General features: G+C 30.1%; 1 protein-coding gene across 1 annotated transcript in view; it reads right to left on the reverse strand.

Moving 5' to 3' along the window:
- Nucleotides 1-14,610, reverse strand: part of LOC142240334 (membrane alanyl aminopeptidase) — a 35,695-nt gene that overhangs the window by 15,922 nt on the left and 5,163 nt on the right. Inside the window, exons 2-5 of the mRNA XM_075312073.1 lie at nucleotides 12,646-12,804; nucleotides 12,279-12,572; nucleotides 7,961-8,147; nucleotides 5,371-5,618 (exon numbers count right to left, since the gene is read on the reverse strand). Of these exons, the coding sequence (XP_075168188.1) occupies nucleotides 5,371-5,618; nucleotides 7,961-8,147; nucleotides 12,279-12,572; nucleotides 12,646-12,804 (888 nt within the window). The remainder of the gene's footprint in view (nucleotides 1-5,370; nucleotides 5,619-7,960; nucleotides 8,148-12,278; nucleotides 12,573-12,645; nucleotides 12,805-14,610) is intronic.

Genomic DNA, 14,610 nt, shown 5'->3' on the forward strand with positions numbered 1-14,610 from the left:
AAACAACCTTAGGTCGATAGCTTAACCATATGGGAAAATTTAGAAACTAATAAACAGACCAAAATAATAATCAAAATAATTTTTATAGAAATAGTTTGTAGTTTAGTCAATGTATGGTTTTAAGCTGAAATCAAAAAACAACAACAATGATTAAAGAACGAAAACCAGCAATAACAAAACAAAACGAATGAAAGAAATAAAATTATGACATATTTTTTTATAGAAATAAAATTTTGTCAAATTTTTCTATAGATATGAAATTTTGACGAAATTTTCTATAGAAATAAAATTTTCTGTAGAATAAAAATTTGACAAAATTTTATATAGGAATAAAATGTTGACCAAATTTTCTATAGAAATAAAATTTTGACAGAAGTTCCTGTAGAAATAAATTTTTGAACATTTTGTCAAAATTTTATTTCTATATAAAATTTTGTCAAATTTTTATTCTACAGAAAATTTTGTCAACATTTTATTTCTATAGAAAATTTCGTCAAAATAGAAATAACATTTTGACAAAATTTTCTATAGAAATCAAATTTTCACAGAAATTAAAAAAAAAAAATTGACAAAATTTTCTATGGGAATAAAATTGTAACCAAATTTTCTATAAATCCAAAAAATTGACTAAATTTTCTATGGAAATAAAATTTTGACAAAATTTTCTATAAAAAAATTGACAAAATTATCTATAGAAATAAAATTTTTACAAAATTATCTATAGACATAAAATTTTGATAAAAATTCTCAACAGAAATAATATGTTGCCAAAATAGTCTATAGAAATAAAATTTTGCCAAAATTTTCTATGGAAATCAAATGTTGACAAGATTTTCTATAGAAAAAACAAATAAGGAAAGTCAAAAGTCGGGCGGGCTGACTATATTATACCCTGTACCACTTTGTAGATGCACATTCTCGATAGCATATTCAATGTGTTGGGTGCTATATATAAAGGTTTATGTTCCCATACACATATATATTTAAATCTGACCAGATCTGGACAAAATTTGTCAGAGTGCTACAACATTTATAGACTTTAAATTTAAGTCGGCTAATGTCCAGAGGTGGAACACAATGTTAGTGAAAAACAAGTAAGGAAAGTCTAAAGTCGGGCGGGGCCGACTATATTATACCCTGCACCACTTTGTAGATCTAAATTTTCGATACCATACCACATCCGTCAATTGTGTTGGGTGCTATATATAAAAGGTTTGTCCCAAATACATACATTTTAATATCTCTCGATCTGGACAAAATTTGATAGACTTCTGCAAATTCTATAGACTCAAAATTTATGTCGGCTAATGCACTAGGGTGAAACGCAATGTTAGTGAAAAACAAGTATATACGGCCGTAAGTTCGCCCAGGCCGAATCTTATGTACCCTCCACCATGGATTGCGTAGAAACTTCTACGAAAGACTGTCATCCACAAATTTCAACTCACTCGGATGAAATTTGCTCCTCCAAGAGGCTCCAAAACCAAATCTCGGGATCGGTTTATATGGGGGCTATAAATGATTATGGACTGATATGGACCACTTTTGGCATGGTTGTTAAATATCATATACTACCACCACGTACCAAATTTCAACCAGATCGGATGAATTTTGCTTCTCCAAAAGGCACCGGAGGACAAATCTGGCGATCGGTTTATATGGGGGTTATATATAATTATGGACTGATAGGAACCAATTCCTGCATGGTTGTTGGATACCATATACTAACATCACGTACCAAATTTCAACCGAATGGGAAGAATTTTGCTCTTCCAAGATGCTCCGGAGGTCAAATCTGGGGATCGGTTTATATGGGGCCTATATATAATTATTGACCGATATCGACCAATTTTTGCATGGATGTTTGAGGCCATATATTAACATCACGTACCAAATTTCAACTGAATCAGATGAATTTTGGTCTTCCAAGAGGCTCCGGAGATCAAATCTGGTGATCGGTTTATATGGGGGCTATATATAATTATGGACCGATATGGACCAATTTTTGCATTGTCATTATAGACCATATACTAACATCATGTACCAAATTTCAGCCGGATCGGATGAAATTTGTTTCTCTTAGAGGCTCTGCAATCCAAATCGGGGGATCGGTTTATATGGGGCCTATATATAATTATTGCCCGATGTGGACCAATTTTTGCATGGTTGTTAAAGACCATATACTAACACCATGTACCAAATTTCAGCCGGATCGGATAAAATTTGCTTCTCTTAGAGACCTCGCAAGCCAAATCGGGGGATCGGTTTATATAGGGGCTATATATAATTATGGACCGCTGTGGACCAATTTGTGCATGGTTGTTAGAGACCATATACTAACACTATGTACCAAATTTCAGCCGGATCGGATGAAATTTGCTTCTATTAGAGGCCTCGCAAGCCAAATTTGGGGGTCCGTTTATATGGGGGCTATACGTAAAAGTGGACCGATATGGCCCATTTGCAATACCATCCGACCTACATCAATACAACTACTTGTGCCAAGTTTCAAGTCGATAGCTTGTTTCGTTCGGAAGTTAGCGTGATTTCAACAGACGGACGGACGGACGGACGGACGGACGGACGGACTCACGGACGGACGGACATGCTCAGATCGACTCAGAATTTCACCACGACCCAGAATATATATACTTTATGGGGTCTTAGAGCAATATTTCGATGTGTTACAAACGGAATGACAAAGTTAATATACCCCCCATCCTATGGTGGAGGGTATAATAAAGTTTTGACAAAATTTTCATATAAATAAAATTTTGGCAAAATTTTCTATAGACATAAAATTTTGACAACATTTTCTATAGAAATAAAATTTTGTCAAAATTTTCACTGGAAATACAATTTTGACAATATTTTCTATAGAAACAAGTAAGGGAAGTCTAAAGTCGGGCGGGGCCGACTATATTATACCCTGCAACACTTTGTAGATCTAAATTTTCGATACCATATCACATCCGTCAAATGTGTTGGGTGCTATATATAAAGGTTTGTCCCAAATACATACATTTAAATATCACTCGATTTGGACAGAATTTGATAGACTTTTACAAAATCTATAGACTCAAAATTTAAGTTGGCTAATGCACTAGGGTTGAACACAATTTTAGTAAAAAAATATGGGAAACATTTAAATCTGAAGCAATTTTAAAGAAACTTCGCAAAAATTTATTTATGATTTATCGCTCGATATATATGTATTAGAAGTTTAGGAAAATTAGAGTAATTTTTACAACTTTTCGACTAAGCAGTGGCGATTTAACAAGGAAAATGTTGGTATTTTGACCATTTTTGTCGAAATCAGAAAAACTATATATGGGAGCTATATCTAAATCTGAACCGATTTCAATCAAATTTAGCACACATGACTATATTACTAATTATACTCCTAGTGCAAAATTTCAACCAAATTGGACCAAAACTCTGGCGTCTGGGGCCATATAAGCCCATATCGGGCGAAAAATATATATGGAAGCTATATCTAAATCTGAACCGATTTCAATCAAATTTGGCACACATGACTATACTACCAATTGTACTTCTTGTGCAAAATTTCAAGCTAATCGGGATAAAACTCTGGCTTCTGGGTCTATATAAGTGCACATCGGGCGAAACATATATATGGGAGCTATATCTTAATCTGAACCGATTTCAACCAAATTTGACACGCATAGCTACAATGCTAAATCTACTCCCTGTGCAAAATTTCAACCAAATTGGGCCAAAACTCTGGCTTTGAGGACCATATTAGTCCATATCGGGCGAAAGATATATATGGGAGCTATATCTAAATCTGAACCGATTTCAATCAAATTTTGCACACTTGGCTATACTACTAATTGTACTCCTAGTGGAAAATTTCAACCAAATTCGGCAAAAAATCTGGCTTCTGGGGCCATATAAGTCCATATCGGGCGAAAGCTATATATGGGAGCTATATCTAAATCTGAACCGATTTCAATCAAATTTGGCACACTTGACTATTCAACCAAGTGTTATGCTTGTGCAAAATTTCAAGCAAGTCAGCGTAAAACTCTGGCTTCTGTGTTCATATAAGTACATATCGGGCGAAAGATATATATGGGAGCTATATCTAAATCTGAAACGATTTCTTCCAAATTCAATAGGTTACTATTCTGACCCAAAACAGAAACTTCTGCCAAGTTTGAAGTCGATTGGACTAAAACTGCGACCTAGACTTTGATCACAAAAATGTGTTCACAGACAGACGGACGGACGGACGGAGGGACAGACGGACATGGCTTGATCGACTCAGTGACCCACCCTGAGCATTATTGCCAAAGACACCATGTATCTATATCGTCTCCTTCTGGGTGTTGCAAACATATGCACTAACTTAGGTTAGGTTAGGTGGCAGCCCAATGTATCAGGCTCACTTAGACTATTCAGTCCATTGTGATACCACATTGGTGAACTTCTCTCTTATCACTGAGTGCTGCCCGATTCCATACTAAGCTCAATGACAAGGAACCTCCTTTTTATAGCCGAGTCCGAACGGCGTTCCACATTGCAGTAAAACCACTTAGAGAAGCTTTGAAACCCTCAGAAATGTCACCAGCATTACTGAGGTGGGGTAATCCACCGCTGAAAATCTTTTTGGTGTTCGTTCGAAGCAGGAATCGAACCTACGACCTTGTGTATGCAAGGCGGGCATGCTAACAATTGCACCACGGTGGCTCCCTTGCACTAACTTATAATACCCTGTTCCACAGTGTGGCGCAGGGTATAAAAATTGACAAAATTTTTTATAGAGATATAATTTTTTACAAATTTTCTATAGTAATCAATTTTTGAGAAAATTGTCTATAGAAATAAAATTTTGACAAAATTTTCTATAGAAATAAAATTTTGACAAAATTTTTCTATACAAATAAAATTTTGACAAAATTTTTCTATAGAAATAAAATTTTGACAAAATTTTCTATAGAAATAAAATTTTGACAAAATTTTCTATAGAAATAAATTTTGACAAAAATTTTCTATAGAAATAAATTGTTGAAAAAATTTTTCTATAAAAATAGAATTTTGACAAAATTTTCTATAGAAAAAAAAATTTGGCAAATACTTTCTATAGAAATAATATTTTGACAAAAATTTTCTATAGAAATAAATTGTTGACAAAATATAGATTTTCAAATCGGATAAAAAGTGCGACTTCCGATTTGACTTCTTGAGGACATGAAAGTCGCTCTATCAAAATATTGACCAAATTTTGCATATGGTTTTATGGACTTTATATTGCCGTTTTCGAAGATTATCCCTATCTTACTCTTTCTGGTCGTATTCATTTAATTAGAAAATTATCTGTCGATACGTTCTTATCCAAATACTCACTTTTCTTTCAGATACTCTCGTGTAGCCAAATCAAATTTCTCTTTACCCATTAAAATACAGATCATGCGTACAATTGCAGCACCTTTGGCATAGGTAATGCTACTAAATTTCGAGGCCACTTCCGAAGGAGAATTGATAATGGCTTCAGGGCTGGTCATAGGTTGGGTACCATTCGTAGCATCAGTGGCAAAAATCAAATGAACTTGATTCACCACAAATTGTTTGTCCAGCTCAAATTCGGGATAAATCTAAAAAGAAAGAAACAAAAACTAAAAATCTGAAAAACATCACAGAAAATATATTTTCTGATATAAACACGAAATTAAATTATCAAACACAGAATTTATTAGAAATAAAAAAAGTCTCTTGATTAAAAAACAGCAGTAAGTTCGGCCGGGCCGAATCTTAAATACCCACCACCATGAACCAAATATTAGGGTTTCCTTTGAAATTTCAGGAGGGCTTGAGGACACTTCCGGAAGATAAATTTAAAGATTTCACCTATGAGGACTATATCAGATTTTGGATTTATAAGAACCATTTTTGTTTGAGTTTTAGAGGAATTATTAACATCTCTTGTAAGTGTGCAAGAAAATTATAAAATAACGTCTTGATCTGAAATCTTAAATCTGTAGATTTTCACCCGAGAAGTAAAATTTGGAAATTTTACATTGAGTTTCAAGCAATTTTCATGATCAGTGCGCCTTCTACACCCTCAAGAAGTGAAGTCGATCTATATGGAGGCATTACCAAATGGACCGATAAAAACTTAATCCGATACACGTTTTTGTGAGCCTCAAATACCAGAATATTTAAAATTTCAGGCAAGTCAGATAAAAACTACGGTTTCTAGAAACCCAAGGAGTTAAATCTGGAAATCGTTCCTATGGGGGCTATACTAAAATATGGACCGATAATCACCGTTTTCGGCACACCTCTTTATGGCCCGAAAATACCTCTAGGTTTCCAATTTCAGACAAATTGGATTCTAGAAGCCCAAGAAGTAAAATGGGGAAATCTGTCTATATGGGGGCTATACCAAAATATGGACCGATACTCATCATTTTCGGCACACCTATTTATGGTCCTAAAATAATCTAGATTTCCAATTTCAGGCAAATTGGATATAAACTACGGTTTCTATAAGCCCAAAACCCCAAATCGGGAGGTCGGTTTATATGGCCACCATACCAAAACATGGACCGATGCTCACCATTTTTGGCACACCTCTTTACGGTTCTAAAGTACCTTTTGATTTCCAAATTCAGATAAATTGGATAAAAACTGCGGTTTCTATAAGCCCAAGAAGTAAAATCGGGAGATGGGTCTATATGGGGGCTATACCAAAATATGGACCGATACTCACCATTTTTGGCACACCTCTTTATGGTCATAAAATACCTCTAGATTTCAAATTTCAGGCAAATTGGAGAAAAACTACGATTTCTATAAGCCCAAGAAGTAAAATCGGGAGATCGTTCTATATGGGGGCTATACCAAAATATGGATCGATACTCACAATTTTTATCACACGTATTTGTGGTCCTACAATACCTCTAGATTTCCAATTTCAGGCAAATTGGATTTCTATAAGCCCAAGACCACAAATCGGGAGGTCGGTTTATATAGGGACTATATCAAAACCTGGACCGATATAGCCCATCTTCGAACTTGACCTGCCTGCTGACAAAAGACGAGTTTGTGCAAAATTTCAGCACGATTGCTTCATTATTGAAGACTGCAGCGTGATTACAACAGACAGACAGCCAGACAGACAGACAGACAGACTTACAGACGGACATCGTTATATCGCCTTAGAATTTCTCCCTGATCAAGAATATATATACTTTATATAGTCGGAAATCGATATTTCGATGTGTTACAAACGGAATGACAAACTTATTATACCCCCGTCATTATTTTTTTTAATTTATTCAAAAAAAAAAAATTAATTGATTTTGAATTTAATTTTGAATTAAAATTCTGATTGAGACAATCAATTATTTATGTGACTTTACTTCACGTTCTTCAATTAACTTTTTATTTATTCTTAAAAAAAAATTCACGTTTTGATGTAATAATTTTCTTGTAATTAAATAAGATTGCTTATAATTGCTTTCTTATGCCCAGAAAAAAAAATATCACCAAAATATTTTCAAATTAACCGTTTGATTGAAGTTGCAAACATAGGCAATTAACTGATACAATTATTATTTTTTTAATAAAAGTAAATAATAAAGTAAGTTAAGAAAATATTTGAACATTCTTAAGTTTTTAGTTAAAATGCTAGTTGTTGCAATTAATATTTAATATAATTTATTAAAAAATATTTCTAATTCCAATTTCGTAATTGAAATTGCTTCAAGCACGGAATTAATAATTTTAGTCACCGACGCAAATTAAAAACTTAATTGATCCAATTACAAATTAAATAAATTCAAGTTATTCTTGTGATTGGATTTTGTTTTGATTATAAAATCAATTCAATCAATTATTTTTTTGATAGAAAAAAAAAAAAAAAATACAAATTTTAAAATTAAAAAAATAAAAAAATAAAAACTATCGTTGATATTTCTTTCTGTGTACTTACCTCATGGGCCAAATAATATTGATAATAACGAGCAAAGGCCTCATTTAACCAAAAGTAGGACCACCATTTAAATGTAACACTATTACCAAACCACATGTGAGCTGTCTCATGAACCAAAATTGTCACTGTATATTCTTTATTGGACCAACCATCAGTATAGCCGGGTTCATGGGATAAAACGGTATCTCTTAAAAAAAAAATTGAAAGTAAATTATAATTGGTTTAAAAACTAGGGGTACTAAAGTCGAATATGGCTTGTAGACTAATACAAATTTTGCAGAAAATCGACTCCTAACCACGGTTGCCACAGTTGGTAGAATTCTAAACAGATTTTAAATTTTCTTACTGTTTGGTATATAAGAAGAATTCTTGATGTTTTGGTAGATTTTGTAAAATATTCCTCTCGAACTATAAGGAACTTCACAAATTATATACACGTAGAGAAGGAATATGATCAACCCAAACATGTTTCAATAGCACCATGTTCTCTGAGTGTTGAAAAACAAACATAATTATCTATAGAAATAACATTTGGCAAAATTTTCTACTGAGATAAAATTTTGACACAATTTTTTACATAATTAAAATTTTGACAACATTTTTTATATAATTAAAATTTTAAGAAAATTTTATATAGAAATAAAATTTTGATATAATTTTCTATAGAAATGACATTTTTAACAAAATTTCCTAATAGCAATAACATTTTTAAAAAAATTTTCAATAGAAATAAAATTTTGACAAAACTTTCTAGAAACAAAATTTTATTGTTGCTTTTGAATTCAGCTTAAAACCATTCATTGACTAAACTACAAGTGTAGCTTAACCAACAGAGGAAACGTATGCTAGTCAAATTAATTTGGACAAAGCCCAACAGCTGTCCATCCAAAGATGGTTGGATGGACAGCTGTTTCAGAATTACCACATTCCTCATCAGCATCCTCTACTTGCAGCAAAACTATCAACAAATTATCAGAATAAATTCGATAAGCTCACTAAACCCAGAATGAACTAGACTGAACCTCCCGAAAAAAAGGTTTTTGATAGTCGGCTATTGCCTAAGCAAATTTGCAAGCATATCTCTTTTCCTTTTCTTTTAAGCTGAAATCAAAAACAACAATAATGACAAACAATAACAAACAAAACGAATGAAATAAAATTTTGACAAAATTTTCTATAGAAAAAAATTTGCCAAAATTTTCTATAGAAATACAATTTTGCCAAAATTTTCTATAGAAATAAAATTTTGACAATATTTTTTAAAGAAATAAAAATTTCTAAAGAAATAAAATTTTGACAAAATTATCTATACAAATAAAATTTTGACAAAATTTTCTATAGAAATAAAATTTTGATAAAATTTCAATAGAAATAAAATTTTCTATAAAAATAAAATTTTGAGAAAATTTTCGTTACAATTAAAATTTTAACAAAATTTTCTTTAGAACTAAAAGTTTTCTATAGAAATAAAAACAGGCAATTGACGTCCAAATGCATTTGTAAGAGGAAATTTCCCAAATGTTTTCTCCATAAGGAGTTAGCATAAAGGGCCCAAAATTGAGTTATCTCTCTCAGCCAGATCTATACTAAAGGCTGTGGAAAGGTTCATTCGCCCGAACCGAAACATGTACAGTCCAGGCGTGTATAGATTTGTATCTGGCGTTTTCTTTTCAATGGCTCTATTAACCATGTTCCTTAATCTATATCTGTCCATAAAGCTCGAAAAATAATTGTATAATTAGATGAAATAACATTTTGACAAAATTTTCGATAAAAGTAAAATTTTGACAAAATTTTCTATTGAAATAAAATTTTGACAAAATTTTCTATAGAAATAAAATTTTGACAAAATCTTCTATAGAATGTTGACGAATTTTTATATAGAAATAAAATGTTGACAGAATTTTCTATAAAACTAAAATTTTGACAAAATTTTCTATGGAAATAAAATTTTGACAAATTTTTTTTATAGAAGTGAAATGTTGATAGAATTCTCTATAAAACTAAAATTTTGGCAAAATTTTCTATAAAAATAAAATTTTGACAAAATTATCTATAAAAATAAAATTTTGACAAATTTTCTAAAGAAATAAAATTTTGACAAAATTTCTATAGAAATAAAATTTTAACAAAATTTTAACAAAATTTTCTATAAAAATAAAATATTGACAAAATTTTCTATAGAAATAAAATTTTGACAAAATTTTCTATAGAAATAAAATTTTGACAAAATTTTCTATAGAAATAAAATTTTAACAAAATTTTCTATAGAAATAAAATTTCGACAAAATTTTCTATTGAAATAAAATTTTGACAACATTTTCTATAGAAATAAAATTTTGAAAAAATTTACTCAGAGCACTATGTTTCCTGAATGTAGAAAGAAAATATAGAAGTAAAATGTTGACAAAATTTTCTATAGAAATAAAATTTTGAGAAAATTTTCTATAGAAATAAAATTGTGGGGAAATTTTCTATAGAAATAAAATGCTGACAAAATTTTCTATAGAAAAAAATTTGAGAAACTTTTCTATAGAGATAAAATTTTGAAAAAAAAATCTATAGAAATAAAATTTTGACAAAATTTTCTATAGAAATAAAATTTTAACAAAGTTTCCAAAAAAATAAATTCTTGACAACATTTTCTATAGAAATACAATTTTGCCAAAATTTTCTATAGAAAAAAAAATTTTGCCAAAATTTTCTATAGAAATAAAATTTTGATAACATTTTTATATAAAAGAAAAATTTTGAAAATATTTTTTATAAAAATAAAATTTTGTTAAAATTTTATATAGAAATAATATTTTGCCAAAAATTTCTATAGTAATAAAATTTTACCAAAATTCTCTATAGAAGTAAAATTGCGACAAAATTTTCTATAGAAATAAAATTTTGACAAAATTTTCTATAAAAATAAAGTTGTGTGAAAATTTTCGTTACAACAAAAATTTTAACAAATTTTTCTTTAGAACTAAAATTTTGACAAATGTTTTTTATAGAAATAAAATTGTTATAGTAATAAAATTGTTACAAAATTTTCTATTGAAATAAAATTTTGACAAAATTTTCGATAGAAGTAAAATTTTGACAAAATTTTCTATACAAATTAAATTTTGACAAAATTTTCTGTAGACTAAAGTTTTGACTATATTTTCCAGAGAAACAAAATGTTGACTAAATTATCTCTAGAAATAAAATTGTGAGAAAATTTTCTATAGAAATAAAATTTCAAGAAAATGTTCTATGCATATCAAATTTTGACAAAAATTTCTATAAAAATAAAATTTTACAAAGTTTCTATAAAAATAAAATTTTGACAAAATTTGCTACAGAAATAAAATTTTGTCAAAATTTTCTATAGAAATAAAATTTTGATAAAAGAAATTCTATAGAAATAAAATTTTGACAAAATTTTCTTTGGAAATATAATTTTGACAAATTTTTCTATAGAAATGAAATGTTGACAATGTTTTCTATAGAAATAATATGTTGACAAAATTTTCTATAGAAATAAAATTTTGAAAAAATTTACTTTGATCACTATATTTTCTGAATGTAGAAAGAAAATATAGAAATAAAATTTTGACAAAATTTTCTATGGAATAAAAATTTTGATAAAATTTTCTGTAGAAATAAATTTTTGATAAAATTTTCTATAGCAAACAATTTTCTGTAGAAATGGAATTTTATCAGAGATAATTCTATCTTATTATATTATATTTTCCTTTTTACTTGGGTTAGGTTAGGTTAAAGTGGCAGCCCGATTAAGATTCAGGCTCACTTAGACTTTTCAGTCCATTGTGGTACCACATTAACTAAAAGTACCTATTACATATGGGCACTTCTAGTTTTAACCGCTGAACCTTCTTGATTATTTTTCTTTGTTGAGCCAAACAGATTGTACCAAAAATATTAGCAGACTGCTTAAGTTAACGTTTTCCAGATCCGCCAGTAATCTGAAGCACTTCTAGTTTTAACCGCTGAACCTTCTTGATTATTTTTCTTTGTTGAGCCAAACAGATTGTTCCAAAAACATTAGCAGACTGCTTAAGTTAACGTTTTCCAGATCCGCCAGTAATCTGAAGCTATATGCTCCTAAAAGTTGCTTGCGCTTTACACAAAATGCATGACACTCACACAAGAGGTCTTTAATTGATTCCTTTTCCTCCACATCATGACAGCTCATACAATAGTCATTATACGTCGCGCCTATAGTTTTTGCAAAATCGCCTATCAGGCAGCGACCCGTTATAACAGATATCAGGAGTGATATCTGACGTCTCGAGATAGCATATCTAGTGTCATTTTTACTTACAAATATATCACCAAACCCCAATTTTCCATGCCATTATGGGGAAATCGAATTGATCCAGCTTTTTGCATCAAAGTATTACCCAATGTTTTGTAAGGAATTTGTGTATAGGCATCATAGGCAGCCAATGTCTTTAATGCGACTTCATGTGAATATTGGGTCTTATTACTGACCTTTGAATTCATGATCATCTTGAAATCATTATCACCCTGAACATCAAAATCACCCACCAAGAATGCCACCAAATATGTAGACATGGGTGGTGTTGTATCAAAATAATCCGTATACCAGCCATCACTGAAATCGAAGAGGGGCTAAATTAAAGTGATTCCATATAGTAGAGAATAAATGGAGTAAATAAATATCTTACCTTTCACCTGATGTACTCATTAGCCTGGTATTGAAGAAGGAAACATATTCCTTGGGTCTTGTAATGCGCATGCGAAACGTTGCCTTTAGCTGAGGCTCATCAAAACATGGGAATGCTGTTCTTGCATCAATTCGCTGTAATTGGGTAATGGCATACCAACTAAAAAAGTAGAAGAAATTGAAGAGTACGTCAGAATCTGGATTTATAAGAACTATTTTTGTTTGTATTTTGGGTTGGAGAACTTTGACAAGAAAGGAAAATTTGCATTGTCTAAAATTTCATTGCAGAAGAAAGAATTATTTTTATTTCTGTGTGGATTATGAAATTGAAATTACAGTCGATGCTCGGTTTTAGACAAATTTTTTAAATCGAACGGAAATTTTTAATGTTAAGTTTCATTGAAAATCTTAGTTTTCGCTATGTGAGGAGAAATTAACGAGTATATGGGAAAATTATGGTTTGTATTTAAATCTAATATTACTTAAAACACCTCTTAACAAATATTAATGTCTTTGATATATCGCTATTATTTTTTTACTACAAATTTCCCCTCATGACGGCCGCATAAACCGTTATCAATAGTCTTGCTGTGCGATCTATCATCTTCTTAAAATCGCACATTTTTTATTTCAGGAAATCCCAAATTTGTTTCTAGTCCCCATTTTCGAGCTGGGCCTCCCTGCATATTCGCCGATATAGAGTGATCTATATCTTTTCAAATAAACCATCGGCCACTGTTCCTATCCGGCGTTAGGATCACAGTTGCCACTCAAGTTAAAAATAATCTACCAAAATGTGGAGAAAATTTTACCATAAAGTTCTTATTTTGCAAATTTTTTGTGTGTAGAAAATTTTCTTTAATTATCTTTTCTACAGAAAATTCTGTCAAAATTTTATTTCTATAGAAAATTTTGTCAAAATTTTATATCTATTGGAAATTTTTGTCAAAATTTTATTTCTATTGGAAAATTTTGTCAAAATTTTATTTCTATAGAAAATTTTGTCAACATTTTATTTCTATAGAAAATTTTTTCAAAATTTTATTTCTATAGAAAAATTTGTCAAAATTTTATTTCTATAGACAATTTTGGCAAAATGCTATTTCTATAGAAAATTTTGTAAAAATTTTATTTCTATAGGAAATTTTGTCAAAATTTTATTTCTATAGAAAATGATGTCAAAGTTTTATTTCTATAGAAATTTTTGTTAAAATCTTATTTCTATAGAAATTTTTGTTAAAATCTTATTTCTATAGAAAATTTTGGCAAAATTTTATTTCTATAGAAAATTTTGTCAAAACTTTATTTCTAAATAAAATTTTGTCAAGATTTAGTTTTATGTAAAATTTTGGCTACATTTTATAGAAAATTTTGTCAAAATGTTATTTCTATAGAAAATTTTGTCAAAATTTTATTTTAATAGAAAATTTTGTCAGAATTTTATTTCAATAGAAAATTTTGTCAGAATTTTATTTCCATAGAAAATTTTGTCAACATTTATTTCTATAGAAAACTTTGTCAAAAATGTCAAATTATATTTTTATATAAAAATTTTGTCGAAACTTTATTTCTATAGAACTTTATATCAAAGCCTTGGCGGAAGGTTAAGGTAATCTTCATTCCTAAAGCGGGGAAGATATCACATGGAACGGCGAAGTATTTTAGACCAATAAGTTTATCATCCTTCTTGCTAAAGACGATGGTGAGGATACTGGATGATCATATAAGGAACCAGTTAGACAGGAAACTATCAATCTGTCAGCATGCCTATATAAAGGGCAGATCTGTAGAATCTGCCCTGCACTCAGTGGTGCATCACATAGAGAGATCCATGATATATGGCAACTATACATTGGCGGCGTTTCTGGACATTGAAGGTGCTTTTAATTATACGAAAATTGAGAAGGTGGTACATGCATTAGAGAGGAATGGTGTTGAGAAATTCGTTATAAAGTGGATCGAGTTG

The sequence above is a fragment of the Haematobia irritans genome, chromosome 1 (assembly GCF_050003625.1).
Source record: "Haematobia irritans isolate KBUSLIRL chromosome 1, ASM5000362v1, whole genome shotgun sequence".
NCBI classification, from domain to species: Eukaryota; Metazoa; Arthropoda; class Insecta; order Diptera; family Muscidae; genus Haematobia; species Haematobia irritans.